The 15,156-nt window shown below is 35.8% G+C and overlaps 1 protein-coding gene across 14 annotated transcripts in view; it reads right to left on the reverse strand.

Annotated features, from left to right (window-relative positions):
• Positions 1-1,281: 1,281 nt before the first annotated feature.
• Positions 1,282-15,156, reverse strand: part of LOC125666021 (tyrosine-protein phosphatase non-receptor type 4-like) — an 88,712-nt gene continuing 74,837 nt past the window's right edge. For 12 of the 14 annotated variants that reach the window (XM_056151289.1, XM_056151287.1, XM_056151282.1 and 9 more), the window contains 11 exons: positions 11,657-11,746; positions 10,087-10,230; positions 9,487-9,556; positions 9,197-9,360; positions 8,928-9,018; positions 7,242-7,315; positions 6,689-6,964; positions 6,082-6,230; positions 4,727-4,862; positions 4,340-4,385; positions 1,282-3,893 (listed from right to left, as the gene is read on the reverse strand). In XM_056151289.1, the coding sequence (XP_056007264.1) occupies positions 3,856-3,893; positions 4,340-4,385; positions 4,727-4,862; positions 6,082-6,230; positions 6,689-6,964; positions 7,242-7,315; positions 8,928-9,018; positions 9,197-9,360; positions 9,487-9,556; positions 10,087-10,230; positions 11,657-11,746 (1,278 nt within the window). In that variant the 3' untranslated portion in view covers positions 1,282-3,855. Of the gene's footprint in view, positions 3,894-4,316; positions 4,386-4,726; positions 4,863-6,081; positions 6,231-6,688; positions 6,965-7,241; positions 7,316-8,927; positions 9,019-9,196; positions 9,361-9,486; positions 9,557-10,086; positions 10,231-11,656; positions 11,747-15,156 lie in introns of all 14 variants that reach the window. The other 2 variants (XM_056151281.1, XM_056151286.1) reach the window with 1 other exon arrangement.

A 15,156-nucleotide genomic window follows, 5' to 3' on the forward strand; every position in this document is an offset into this window, starting at 1 on the left:
GTTACAAATCAGTGCGTACTATAAAAGTAGGGAATATCAAATCATATCTATAATAATTGATTCTAAAAGGTGAATGTCTAATTACATAAAGTCCCTAATTCCGAATGTCATTGTGACGTCATTTTTCACCCAGTCCCGTGGGGATTAGGGTTAGAATAGGTCCCCAATACCCCCTTGTTTGTCATAAGAGGCGACTAAATGGGGCGGTTCTTCGGATGAGACCGCAAAAACTGAGGTCCCGTGTCGCAGCAGGTGTGGCACGATAAAGATCCCTTCCTGCTCAATGTCCATAAGCGCCGGGCATAGGCCTAAAATTTGCAGCCCTTCACCAGCAGTGGTGACGTCTCCATATGAACGAAATATTTTCGAAAGGGACATAAAACAATATTCAATCAATTCATCCTGAAAATCTGCAGTGAAATGCCGATAAATTATAACAGTCAATGCAAGAATATGTCAAATACAAATAACAATGAAGTACTATGTACATAATCTATTATATCCATCATTTTAATGTGAAATCAGCAAGCGCTTCCCCTATCATGCGTTATCCATCGATTACTGTGTCACAGCGACAACACGCTTATCATCCGACAGCCATTTCATGAAGGTCTATATGTCAAGGGTTAAAGTTGATGTACCATATTTAATAATGTGGCTAAAATATTTCAATTTTCGACTAGATTTGCCCTGATGCACTATACGTCTAGTCGGAAATATCTGTCGTTTTCCCGACTGTCGATACTTATTTCTTAAAATACAATTTAATACTTTTTTCAAATCTTAAAGAATTGTGTTCTCTGTTTACAAGTTTGAGAAACAGGGACCCCCCAAAAAATGTTTAGGCATGAGGCGTAACATGTGATGAAATGAGGTAAACGCAGGTGACTTAAAAAACAAAGTAATCAAATTTCTAAGTCCAAGGGCCATAATTAAGTGAAAAAATCAACGGACCGAGATGGCAATCGAACTTGAACTTGTTATGGCAAAGCAATGCACCAAAAGTCAAGTAAATATCTCTTAATTCTTCACTGACAATTCTCATATCTACCCTCCTTAATTCTTCACTGACAATTCTCATCTAACCCCCCTTTTCAGGTTTGCAACAACAGGGAGATAACTCTCGATATACCGCAGTGCACTTCACGCATTATGACGTCATAATGAAAAAAATGTGTATCGAGGGAATACGTCATAATATTTACTTGTTATCTACTTCCGCTGACAAGTTTGCGTCGTGTAGTATTTATACCACTAGTTGGAATAATAACAGAACTATTGTTTTTTATATTAAAATTTTTTATTATGTATTGCCCAGAAAAAACTCTTTCTGCTGTAAACTCCTTCCAGACAATAGTACACATATATTTACATAATATTAGCATTTATCATGCAAAACAGAAGGGAATTGTGTTAGCATGTCTTTTGTCACACACACACACATACACACGCACGCACGCATACGCACACACAAACACTTTCAGAAATTATCCAAGAAAAAAAAAATTCCAAATAACAAATACAGCAGCGTTTGTAATTAATTGGTATTCAATCTCTGTCAGATCCAATACTTCATCAACTGCAGTACAAAAGCTGCATCTTTTGCTTGGAATACATACTCCTATCAAATACTTGTGTAAACTACAAGGGTGTAATAATATTTCTGTAAGTTCCTCTGAAAACAAAATTTTAAATGCACATACAGGCATCACTTTGTGAAGAACCTCAAAGAACTATATGCAGCATTGGTCGGTCCTTGCCCTAAATTAAAGTTGGTCAGAGACCACTTACAGGGATCAACAAATTTGAGAATTCCGAGAGGAAATATGGTATTTCAAGTTGTTTATTTTTTAAATAGGTAACATCGATTGCTCATTATCATGTGTTCTAGAGGAAATTGGAGGTGGAAAATGCTGACAGTCTTTATTTTTAAAAAAGAAAATCAGGAAAAAGTCAGATTTTTGTCTAGTGTTTGAGCAATTACAGGAGAAGAGGGGTCAACTATGCGACATCATTGACAAAATATAAACATAAAATGTTTGCCTATGGCATGGTTTTGCTTTTGACATCGATTTCCCCCCTTTAAACGCAATCTAGCTTTACACAACAACAATTTTCAATTTATATTTCTTATGAGGAGTGAGTGGGTGGGAGGGGAGAGGTGTAAGTCCTTTTTGCATATAGTCCTTTTTTCATTCCCCTAACATTGCAAAAGTGTCCCTTTTTTATACAATGCATAAGATCCAAATGAATACATAGAAACTCTGTGATAGCTGAACCTTAAATCTGAATTTTAATATCTGGTTATGACATTCACTGAATATTTCACTTTAAAAACAGTATACATCTTTGATAACTGTGCTCGCATTCTACATGGTTAATTGAGTGAAAAGGGAAAAAACTCCAATTGTGTTTTAAAAGTTTAACAATAAGTGTAATGCATGTTATATTTTCCTTCTTCCAACTCTACTGCATAATTACAACACAAAAATATAATATAAAGAAAAATAAATTATAAAATAATCACAAAAGCACATGGAATGTAAAATAAACAAAATCTGAAAACTGATAAATTAACACGAAAAGGGGAACAGTTTTTAAAACAACAATCACTTACAGTATTCAAGGCAACGGGTCAAGCCAGCTAAATAATAATAAATAAAACTGAAGACACCAATCTAACGAGGAATTTAATAGACTGTGAATTCAACACTTAACAAATTGGATACTACTGATTGTCAGTGAATTTACTAAATAAATGAGCATGCAAATTTAGTTCCGAGAGTAACTTTGATGTCTTAAGTCACATATTCTCTTTTTGTTCGAGACCAAAATAACAGACTAAATGTACTGCCACAGCTATCCACTGCTTCGCTTCCTGAGGTAGTTCCGTAAAATGTGAGAATACCATGCGTTTTCTCCACAGCTGTTATATATTTTTGGTGATCTCTAAGTGTATATTAACTTCAATGGAATTTTTTTGTCAATGTCACTTTTAAAAATTTCCTAACCAGTACTGAGGAGAGCTAATAAATGAGACATGCTTTACCTTTAAACAAAACTTAAAACAAAAGATTTGCAAATTTTTTAAACAAAAACTTAAAACAAAAGGTTTTCAAATTGAAGTCAGTTTTAAACGCTGTTGAAAACACTGACACCAGAGTGATACATGCACAGGCTGACGTCAGATAAAACCATGAGACTTTCAAACTCCGTTAGAAATAAACAACAGCCAACCATACACGATTACAAACTTTAGCACAAATGAATGCTTATTCCATTGACAGTAGAAATAAACCATGGGAAACACAGATTATAACTAACACCATCCCTCTCATTCAACAACAAAGAAAAAAAAATACTTTAAAATGCTTAGGTAAAACCAGTGGATTTAACAATGAGAAATAATAATGTAATAACTTAACACAAGATATGCAATTAAAATACCCCACGTCTGCCCTAGCTGAAGAACGAAAAAGTCACTATCTTTTCCATTTTGTTTCTTTCACAAAGGGCAGGTGGAAATGCTTCACAAATGCTATCCATGTTCCCCTGACACAACCACACACATTAAGGAGTTTGAAGCGTTCCATACACAGAGAGCACATTCCACAGGACCAGCCAGGTGCAGTGACCCTGGATCACAGACACCGACGGTCTCTGTGCCACCTAGGTCTGCAAGTGGAAAATGGATTTTTCTCTCAACATAGTTGAAAATAGATTATCCCACACTGAGAGTGGATTTCTCTCCAAGCAGAATCTCTCTCTTGGGGTCGAGCAGGACTTCTCCATTTTTCTTTGTTGTATTGGATTAAGTTGTTCAGATTTCCAGAAAGAAATATCCATCTTCAAATTTCACCTTTGGTAGTCTTCTAAAGGTTTCACAAGTTCTTCTGTAAAGTACAATAGACAAAATCACTAATGTCACATTCACTGAAATTTAACACGTCAACAGATCAACACTTTCTTAAGAAAATATCTGACTATAATTTCTCATCATCTTAATTGCAGTCAATTATTTCTGTGTGTATAGTCTCATTTTTCTGGATTAATGCTTTAAAAAAATTGTTATACACCAATTGCCATTTTAATACTACCATAATGTGCTATAACTATCAAATTGTGCTGTTACTATCAAAATGTGCTATTGTTTACTATTAAAATGTGCTGTAACTTACAATTAAAATGTGCTGTAACTTACAATTAAATTGTGCTGCAACTTACTATTAAAATGTGCTGTAACTTACAATTAAATTGTGTTGTAACTTAGAATTAAATTGAGCTGTAACTTACTATTAAAATGTGTTGTAACTTACTATTAAAATGTGCTTCAACATACCATTATATACTTTCAGGATAGCTTCACACACAAATTTGTACTGTGTCTGCAAGACAAAGAATTTTCGCAATAAATTTGACCAGTTTCATAATAACTGTACATATTATAGAATGTGAATATCCTCCAAACGATATGTAAATAAATATTCTGTAATCTGGAGTATTTTTCCTCATCTGAATGAGTAAATTAAAAACTGGGGGAAATTAAAATTTAGTCACTATTCCAATATTGTAATAAATAATCTTTAATCAAGAAAGCATTGACATTTATTTTTGAAAATTGACTAAAAAAAAAAAAAAAAAAAAAAACTAGTTGCAAGGTTTTTGTAAAAATTGATTTCTCTGTCCTTGGTATAATATTTTCAAAATTGAATGTGTCTATACGTACAGCTGTTTGTATAAGCATGGCTCTTTGGTCCCTCATTTGGCGGACTATAGACAGGGGATACACGGGCTGGTTGGCTTCGATTAGACACATTGCAGTCTCCATGGTAATTAATACTCCAGTTCTACCAATACCCGCACTGAAAAAACAAAACAAAAAAAAGTTGCTTTTTGTGAAACGAAACAAATACAATGCAAACCAGTTCTGTTTAATACAATATTTTAAAGTTTCATCATTATTTATTGGAAAATAGAAAAGACCTTAAAAAAAAAATCAATCAAACAAATCACTCTAAAAATGTGATGAATTACTCTTTCAAACATTTCTATTGAAAATAATGACCATGTCTAATCTTGAACCACACTACCTCTGCAGAACACTGTCAAAACCACATCTACTGCATCAGGTTATATTTCTTTACAATACAATTATTTTAGGAGGCCCAAGACAATCATTATACGAGGCCCAAGAGCCCCAATGCTCAGCTGAGTCACCTTGGCCCTGCTTTTCTTCAGATTTCAAAACTGTTTTTAATCCTCTTTATTCCCATGTAAATTTTTTTCTTTTATACCCTGATTGATCTTTTTCATTCAGCAATAAAATTGGAGGAAATTAACTTGCGGTACAAAAGCTGATCCGAATTTTCAACATGCGTTACTGTATTGGGAACAGGTAACTGATAATCATTCCAAGATGGGAAAACTGTTTACCCGAGATACCTGTAAATTATTGGATTTTCCCCATCGCAGGAACGTGAAAAACAAACAGGTCTGTTTTGCCTCTACTGTGTTCTCGTGTACGTTTGTTTCCCTACTGTCTCTTTTACCCCTTGGGATCATGATTTGAAGAAATTTGAATCTGCACCACCCAAGGATACTTGCATATTACCTAACCAAAGCCTTCCTCTTCTTTAGAATGGTTTTTAAAAAATTATTTCCTTTATATTCAAATGTAAAACTTTGATCCCCTATTGTGGCCTATTGTGGCCCCATCCTATCTCCTGGGGTTATAATTCGAACAAATTAGAATCTTAACTTTGTCAGGAAAGTTTCTTATAAGTTTCATTTTTTTTTAGTTAAGTGGTGGTGCATGATTTTTTTTTTTAAATGAACCCACCCTATTTTTACTTTTTCTACATTATCTCCTTTTGGAAAGGAACATGGAAATTGTCCCAGTGGTTTTAGAGAAGAGGTTGAAAATGTTATAGTTTACAACCGGACAGATGGACAGACTTGATCAGAAAAGCCTCACTTGCTCAGTCGAGATGAAAATAAAAATAAATCATGAGAACGTAGTCCTCATAATCAGGAGTTTCTGATTAAATCTGCTTCGCTTCAGGGGCTAGTCTATATACATACCTACAATGGACCACAGTGGGCTCCACCATACCCATTCTTCGCTGGCGGACTTTAAGAACAAATTCCAAGAAATCGGCAGGGTCGTCCGGGACATTGTGGTCTGGCCAAGCTATGTACTGCATGTGTGATATGTGCCGTTCTTCACTTGTCTGCAGATACAAATTCAAATATTGTTATATAATGGACAGTTTGCAAAAATTGAAATCTATGAAGTTTGCCACATCATCATTCTGTCATAAAAATAACTTTTCACTCTGTTAATGTTTACAAGCAACAGGAGAATTCTTATCCAAACAATTCATTACATATTTTTTATTCATGACATTCACCTAAGCAAAATTTTTAGCGAGGATTTAATTTTGGCATTATTAGCGAGAGTGATGAGATCACCAAAACTGAATATCACTAACAATTTATTCCACATCGGAGGTAATAGTTTTCTTTCTGGGAATGATAAAGTCGCTAAAATTAGCTCTCGCTAAAGAAAAACAAATATCGCTAAATTTGTGTATCACTAAAAATTCCATTTCTACGGTATTTTTATCATCTCCAGACAATTGAAAACAATTTGTTTGGTATCACAGGGATCCCACAAAAACCTGCTCACCTCTACATGTGTTAAATTAAATTCCCTAAAAGCGAATGACGGGGTTTCCTCCTCTTTCACACAGGTGATTTGTAACAAGCCGTAGTCCATCGTCTCGTACATTTCCGGCCAGTACTGGTGACACTTAACGCGACCTTTCTCCACCTTGGTAGTTAACATAACTACTAATGATGAATGTTGTTCCCACACCATCTGCCAGAAGTCTGTACAAGTTTTTGGAAGCGGCCCTTGAGCAGCGATGTATCTGTTCACAATCCCACTCCCTGGAATTTCCATCTGAAACAAGAGACATCTGTGTATACAAATTTGGGACAAGATACTCGGAGACTTTCAGGGGTAACTCCCGTAAACCACCATCCCCCCCACCCCGATGTGAAAAATTAAAGAAATCTTGATGACAGCAGCAGACCCTACTCTTATCATGCCTGAGAGCAGAGACAAATAAAATTTACAACATCTCCAACCAACCACACAACATGAAATGTCATCAATGATGTGAAACCTTCCATATCAAAATGGCCACTGGAATTAGGAATTTCTGTGACTGACTTACGTTAACATAGTTGGCGTTGATGTAATCCCCGCCCGAGACATTCTGCTCCTTCAGGATCACTCGGGTCTGGTCATCTGAAATACAAGACGTGTGTTACATTCAGAGCTTTAATTTCATTCCTGCTGCAGACACGTACGTCCACCGGAATATTTCCTAACAAAAGAGGAGTTGTTTTGGGGTTGTTTTTTTTCAAAGGACTTCATAAAAACTTGTTTACTCGAGTGACTAACCGAGGCTTTCATGCTCTGCTTTCTGCAGTGCTCTTGTTTGTGTACATTCAATTCTATGCTGAAAACCTGTAGAACTTCCCCAGTCCCTGCAGTGCACACTTATGAGACAGAGTCGTTCTTGACTTCCACTACTTTTTAGTGGGTTCTACTGTATATACTCCTTTATAAGTAAGATTCTGTGGAGGTAAATTTTTGCTCAAAACTCTATGTCCGACTTATAAGCGAGTCTTAAAAAGATATTTTTCTGAACTGTGTATTGATTGATTGTATCTAACTTGTTTAACGTCTCTCTCGAGAATTATTCACTCATATGGAGATGTCACCAAGACCGGTGAAGGGCTTCAAATTTAGGCCTATGCTCGGCGCTTATGGCCATTGAGTAGTGAGGGTTCTTTAACGTACCACACCTACTGTGACACGGGACATCCGTTTTTAAGGTCATCTCTAGGGACCCGTGACTGTAATGTAGCACTTTTTAAACAACTCCAATTATGATGATTATCATTGTCTGGATATATCATATCTATTTTTTCTAAGATTATGCATAGTTTGAGTATTTACATATTTAATAATTTTATTTTATCTGAAGTGTATATCATTTATTTTGGATATTATTTTAACATAACTAATTCATTTAATAACTTGACTTACTGTAAATCTATCATTTATCAGTAAAACTGAATTACGAACCAGATTTAATTCATATGTACTGTCTAAAATATTTTTGACAAAAAGATTTAAAAATTGTTAAAAGATAAATATATAATTCACTGTCAGCTCGGGGTACATGTCACTAAGTAAACACAGGGTCAGGTAAGTAGTAAGTAGGGGTACGTGTCACTAAGTAAACACAGGGTCAGGTAAGTAGTAAGTAGGGGTACATGTCACTAAGTAAACACAGGGTCAGGTAAGTAGTAAGTAGGGGTACGTGTCACTAAGTAAACACAGGGTCAGGTAAGTAGTAAGTAGGGGTATGTATCACTAAGTAAACACAGGGTCAGGTAAGTAGTAAGTAGGGGTACGTGTCACTAAGTAAACATGGGGTCAGGTAAGTAGTAAGTAGGGGTATGTATCACTAAGTAAACACAGGGTCAGGTAAGTAGTAAGTACGGGTATGTATCACTAAGTAAACACAGGGTCAGGTAAGTAGTAGGTAGGGGTACGTGTCACTAAGTAAACACAGGGTCAGGTAAGTAGTAGGTAGGGGTATGTGTCACTAAGTAAACACAGGGTCAGGTAAGTAGTAAGTAGGGGTACGTGTCACTAAGTAAACACAGGGTCAGGTAAGTAGTAAGTAGGGGTACGTGTCACTAAGTAAACACAGGGTCAGGTAAGTAGTAAGTAGGGGTACGTGTCACTAAGTAAACACAGGGTCAGGTAAGTAGTAAGTAGGAATCTGACAAAAAATGTATTCCTGTCCTCCTTGATCAAAATGCATAGTTGTAAAAAGCCTTACATGGCGAGATGTCCCTGTAGCGATTTTTAGCGATGTTGATGTCCAATCGGGCAGCATTCATCGTCATGCCTGGCTTTTTTCTGTAAAGTTGCTGCAAAACAAATGGAGTCAATGACATAGTGGATCATATAGATTTTGCAGTTTTGTTGTGTATTTCGTTATGGTTTGAAAAATCGTTAAGAGATACCAACAAAATCCACGAAAACCCCATGAAAGCAAATAATTACACAATATCTCACTTGTGACTTTAACCTTTGTTTGACCCCTACCTCAAACTGTGCCAGAGCTGCTCCACTGTCCAGACTCTCCTGTAGTAACATCAGCGAGGCCTCCAGGGCATTGGTCCCGGTTCCCTGGGGTGCAATGATCTGGTAATTTTCTGGTAAATACTCCAAATTGGGTTCCTCGGGGGGCCCTTCTTCTCCAACATATACTGAAAATGTTATGTTTAGTCAGTTACCTTAAACATTGCTTCAATACATACAGCATGCATTTCAAATTTGGATTTTGTTTAGTTTAATTCAGTTTGCTCATTGTAAAGACGTGGTGGACATCTTACCATTGGGCCTAACTATAAGCACTAGTTCTCCTGAATGGGTTTCCCGTGAAGCACGGATAAACATCACAACCTGGAATTTAAATATGTCGGGGGTAAGATTTCAGTCCCGTGAAAAATACATGTACCATAACATATCATCATACCTGCCACACATCATATGTACCATGATATGCAATAGATATGACAAGTTTATAAACTTCATTGGAATTTTTTAGTTTTGTTGCTTTTTGAGTGTTTAACATAAAAAAACAAGAGGCCCATTGGGCCACATCGCTCACCTGAGTCACCCCAAACTGCATACTCGTATTATTCATATTCAGTAATCGACTTTATCATTTAATTTCCTAACAGACTGTCTTTAATTTCATTAAAATGGTCACATAGTTTACACATTTTAATATGTCTGGTTTCGGGTTAATTAACAGAAAATGTGTCTTTTACCTACACTCTAGCATACACTCAAAACTTTCAAAGTTTGACGAATTATTTCCTTAATAATTTTGCTTTACAAAATTCACAATTTATATTACACTCTCCAATTTCCATTTCCCATTTTTACATATTTGAGCTGTACCTGATCTTCGAACTTAATTGCAATACCTGTTCGTGGGTATGCTGGGACACATCGCGTCCATTTATAAATAGCACTTGGTCGCCCTCATTGAGGCGTGGGATGGCTATGTCGGCTGGTGTCCCTGGGGCCACCCTAGATACAATAATGGGCATGCCTTGGTCTGCTCCTCCCTACAAGAACATTGTACAATGCATTAGGTTTACATCATTGATTTGTTTGCCTGTGATCCTTCTACCCATTTTCTATCTTACAATTTCTATATGATTTAACATCTGTCAGTAATATTTGACAGTTGTCAGCAAGATTTAACATCTGTCAGTAATATTTGACAGTTGTCAATAAGATCTAACATTTGTCAGTAATATTTGACATTTTGTCAGTAAGATTAAACAGCTGTCCGTGAGATTTCAGTTTTCCATGAGATGATATAAAAAGTTCTGTGTTTCTTTTGATTTTCCTTTGCCTACCCTATTTTTCGATCCCCGACCATATTCTTTTTTAAGCTTGAGATCAAAATCCAGTTATCATAATTACATCATCTGCCCTTGCTTAACCAAAAAAAAAAATGTTGATGAAGTACTCTAGGAAATTTAAGCAACCATCATACATTTCTTGTATACAAATACTCTCTATTAAGTGCCAAAGAAAACAAGAAGTAATGACTGAATATCTTAAACAAGCATACGATTTACATACTATGTAAGTCTCTACACACAAGGCAGAATCTGTTGTGATTCTGTTAAAAATTTAAATTGTAACCGTAAACAGGTGTAAAGGTGCACTTTCGGATGGAAAAAGGAGTGGGTTCGATTCCTTCGGTCAGTCTACCAGTTGAGTAATCTATATTCCTCTAGAAATATTCAATTTTTTCCTTATTTTACTCTTATCAAGCTCGAGAAATATTCAATGTTTTCCTTATTTTACTTGTATCAAGCTCAAGAAATATTCAATGTTTTCCTTATTTTACTCATATTCCTCTAGAAATATTCAATTTTTTCCTTATTTTACTCATAATCTTCCTCTAGAAATATTCAATGTTTTCCTTATTTCACTCGTATTCCTCTAGAAATATTCAATTTTACTCGTATCAAGCTCGTCTGCTGCTGAATTCTACACCTTTCCTTCTACATTACTTAATAACATATGTGCACATAAATCATTCAGTTTAAATTTTACTATCAAACTACAACTGTCGTGGATATAACCCAGAAATAGCATATTTATACTGGGGATATTGGATGTAAAAAAGCAGTGAATGGAAAAAGATTTAGATAAGTCATAGAAAGAAAAAACAAAACAAAACATCCCTTTAGCAAATTTAAAGCTGTTTCCAGTATTGGGGCCATTTCCAATATTGGACACAAACTTGTCAGTGTGGAGTTTTATCAATATTTCAGTGTACATGGAAGGACATATTTAGATATAAATCACAGAGAGCAGACAAATAGGACTGCTTGAAGGCAATATGAATATCACTACTTCCCGTACACAGGAAATCAACAGCTTTGTTTTTTAAAACAACAAAATTACAAATCAGATTTCATTCAATGTTACATCTATTTGCCCCATTTCTTTTCTATTTATAACTATACTGACCTTGACATTGAATCCAAACCTTCCTTCATCGTCAGGCCTCATCCTGATGGTAACCAGACCATGTCCATCAGAGTGACTATTGCCGTTAGGCTAAAAATAGAAGCACATCCAATACAGTTTGATACCCTTACATGTAAACCACCTACTGTACAAAATGGTCATGTGTAAAATTAAGAATGCTGGACTGTGACATATATCCACACAGGCCTGAATCTGAGGTTTGAAAAGAATTTCAGTCAAGGTCAGTCCAAGGTCATCTGATGTAAAATATTTCATTCACCTGAATATGAAAACTAATAATATCCATCAAAATCAGTTACTTTCATATTCAGCTGCACATCATTCCAACCCTACAGAAATATTGTATACAATGACCAGGTCATGTATAGTACACAGTTCACATCCTGTATAACTGTTTATTTCTAGTGAGTGTACAAAATATTACTGCACATGTAATATTAATGAAATTGGTTGAACAAGCAACAGGATAATCCCATCATTGATTAACCAACTTGGAAGTATTAATGAACTAATCAACAGTGACCATAAGCAGATCCATCTGGTGTTGATGTTGTTGTGGTGTGCTGAAACAGATGCGATCATTACTCCGTTACTCCGCATGAAACTAGGAACTGTTGTACACATCACAGACAGTGCACGAAATCTTATACACATAGAATTGGCAAGATTACTTCATTGTACTGCAGATCTAGGAGTGAGGCTAGGGATAATATTACTTTTTGTATTTCATTTCTTTCCCTACCACTCATACATCTAAAGTGAAAAAAAAAACCACAGAAAAATACAAATATGCAAAACTCCTCTAAATAATAATTAGTAGAAGTCATATTAATTATTATTACTCATAAGAAACATATGTTTCTCTATAGCAATTCAAAAGAGTCATTATAGCTACTCTGCCAACCCGACCCCCCACTGACCAACAGACATTACTATAGTCTTTGTTGTGGACCATGATACTCTCTGGTCATTAAGACAACTCTACATTGAGTGTGTAATCCTAATTTACAATTCTTTCAACAAAAAATCATAATCTTGGGACAAGAATTCAATCTGTTTGTGACCTTCAAGTACTGGTTCCAAGACATTTACATACTCTCTAGTTTATACACATTTAATTACAAATTAATTAACTAATTACAAAGTTAAGACTATAAGATGGACAAGAAAATTAATCGATTTCCGCACTTTGTAGAAGAATTTATTTTCATGGGAGTTAAACTGTCATTATTTCTATGGTATGACCATATACCTATGAACTTAAATCCTTCATGAACATATTGTAGAAGAATTTCTTTTCATGGGAGTTAAACTGTCATTATTTCTGTGGTATGACCATACCTATGAACTTAAATCCTTCATGAACATATTAAAATGAATTACAATCATTTAGAGTCAATAAAGGGAAATTCTTTTCCACAACATGCCCTCTTAAAATAGTGTTTCGTGAATAGGAGAGCAGTACATCTATCACGGTTTATTGGATATTTATAATCATCAGGCAGGGTGGGGTGTAGGAGGGATAAGCACTTAATCCAGCCTTTCATCTTTTCACAAAAACTCCATTACGCAACATTACAACATAGTGTCTATAAACCAATTAATTCTCAACACAGAGGCTCTTACAATGAAAATTACCTGATTAGATGGCAAATCCAACTCATTAAAAGCAGTGAATAGAATCTCTTCATAATTAAACATGGAGCCTTGATCTTGCTTTCCTGGGGCTGCAGATGCTATACTTTCTGCGTGGCCTCCCACCTCACAAGGAAACTCGAACTTAACATTTTCCTCAATCATCACGCAATTGTCATTCCAACGGCATTTCATTGATATCCATCAAAACATTTAAAATATATTCACAACTACGACACTGCTGGACCGAGTGCCTGGAATAAGGGTTTCCAGGAAAAAAACCTCGTCAGGTAATGTCACTCCATAGAATTTCTCAGAAATTTCAACATGTGGTAAGTTGAACAAAATAATAGATCAGTGTTCTAGACAGGCCTGTATTACTACACGATATCTCACATTGAAAAAAAAAACCAACAACGAAAATCTACCTGGCAGTAACCAAAGTCTTGATGCCAAAGACTCAAAGACCTCAATTTAAAGTCATTATCAAGCACTAGTCTCCTCTTGTTACACACAGAATCACTGTAACCACATGGATGCATCCGATGTGAAATATCTGTTTCCAGTCCTTACTGTGAGTGCATGTGTACCTCCACATCACAGACAACAACAACCTAATGTATTAAGTTTTCAGTGCTTTCCTTCAACATGTCAAACTTTACGAATTTCCACACACATTATTCAAATAAAATTACTATGTCACCCAGATTGGAAAATCAAAAACAAAAAATAAAAATTTAGGAGTTGTTACGACAAGTTGCAAGTTATTGCAAAGAATTTTTTTTTTTTTCACTTCAAGAAACACAGTTTTAATCCAATCAGAGGGAATTCCTGTCACAGAGGGAGAAACAAAATGTAGGTTTCCTGCGCCCACACAATTTACAGATGTTGTAAACAAGGCCTCCAAATCCTACATCCATGCATTCCATGACAAAGACAATCAATTCTCCAAGTCCTTTCAATTTTCCTGTTACATGAGGCAGAATTTTCCACAAGTCAATAATGAAACTGTTTTAATTCACTGTGAAAAGGAAAACAGCTAGCAACAGACACTCCCCACAATCCCATTCCGTTCCTTTCTCTCCCAAGAAGCTGACAGATACCCATGTAATATCAAACACAAACATCCTCTCCATCTTCTTCATCTTCAGAAGAAACAAACCCCTCATCCCACAATCAATCCGCAATTCATGGCTTTACCAGCCACGAGATGTTTTGACATATGCAAGATATCCCTCATTTTATGAAGGTGGATTTCACAGGAAATGAGCCCATAAACAATTTCCAATGATCCTGGGCCTAATGAGGTTAAACACAAGTCCAGTTATATATGTGTGGTAAATATATGACAGGTGTAAATAGGTGTGTTAATGCTGGTTAAGAGGTCAGCTTGGTGGGTCATATTGAACAATAGAAAGAGAGGAGAGAGGGGAGAGAGGGGGCACAGTGAGAGAGAGAGAGAGAGAGAGAGAGAGAGAGAGAAATAGACATCTGACAGTAATTATAGTATATCATCTTTCAGCCACTTCATACCTTCACAAAATACCAGCTGTTAAAGAAATAATTAAACTATGGTTTAATTCGGAAAGGAATACTTTAATGCTAATCTAATAAAACCCTAATTAATTAGATTTCACCCACTGCCAAATAATCTATCCAATCTGAAAATATAGAATTTAACTGTGGGACAGGATTATAAATGATATCAGTCCCCATAGCAGAACACAAAAGTTCCCCTACAGGTACAGTGGGGGGGGGGGGGGGGGGGGGGGGGGGGCACCCCACTCCAACTTTATACCTCTAAGTATCAGCTTCTTTCATTCTTTTTTTAACATTACCGATAT

This window comes from Ostrea edulis, chromosome 10 (genome assembly GCF_947568905.1).
Source record: "Ostrea edulis chromosome 10, xbOstEdul1.1, whole genome shotgun sequence".
NCBI classification, from domain to species: Eukaryota; Metazoa; Mollusca; class Bivalvia; order Ostreida; family Ostreidae; genus Ostrea; species Ostrea edulis.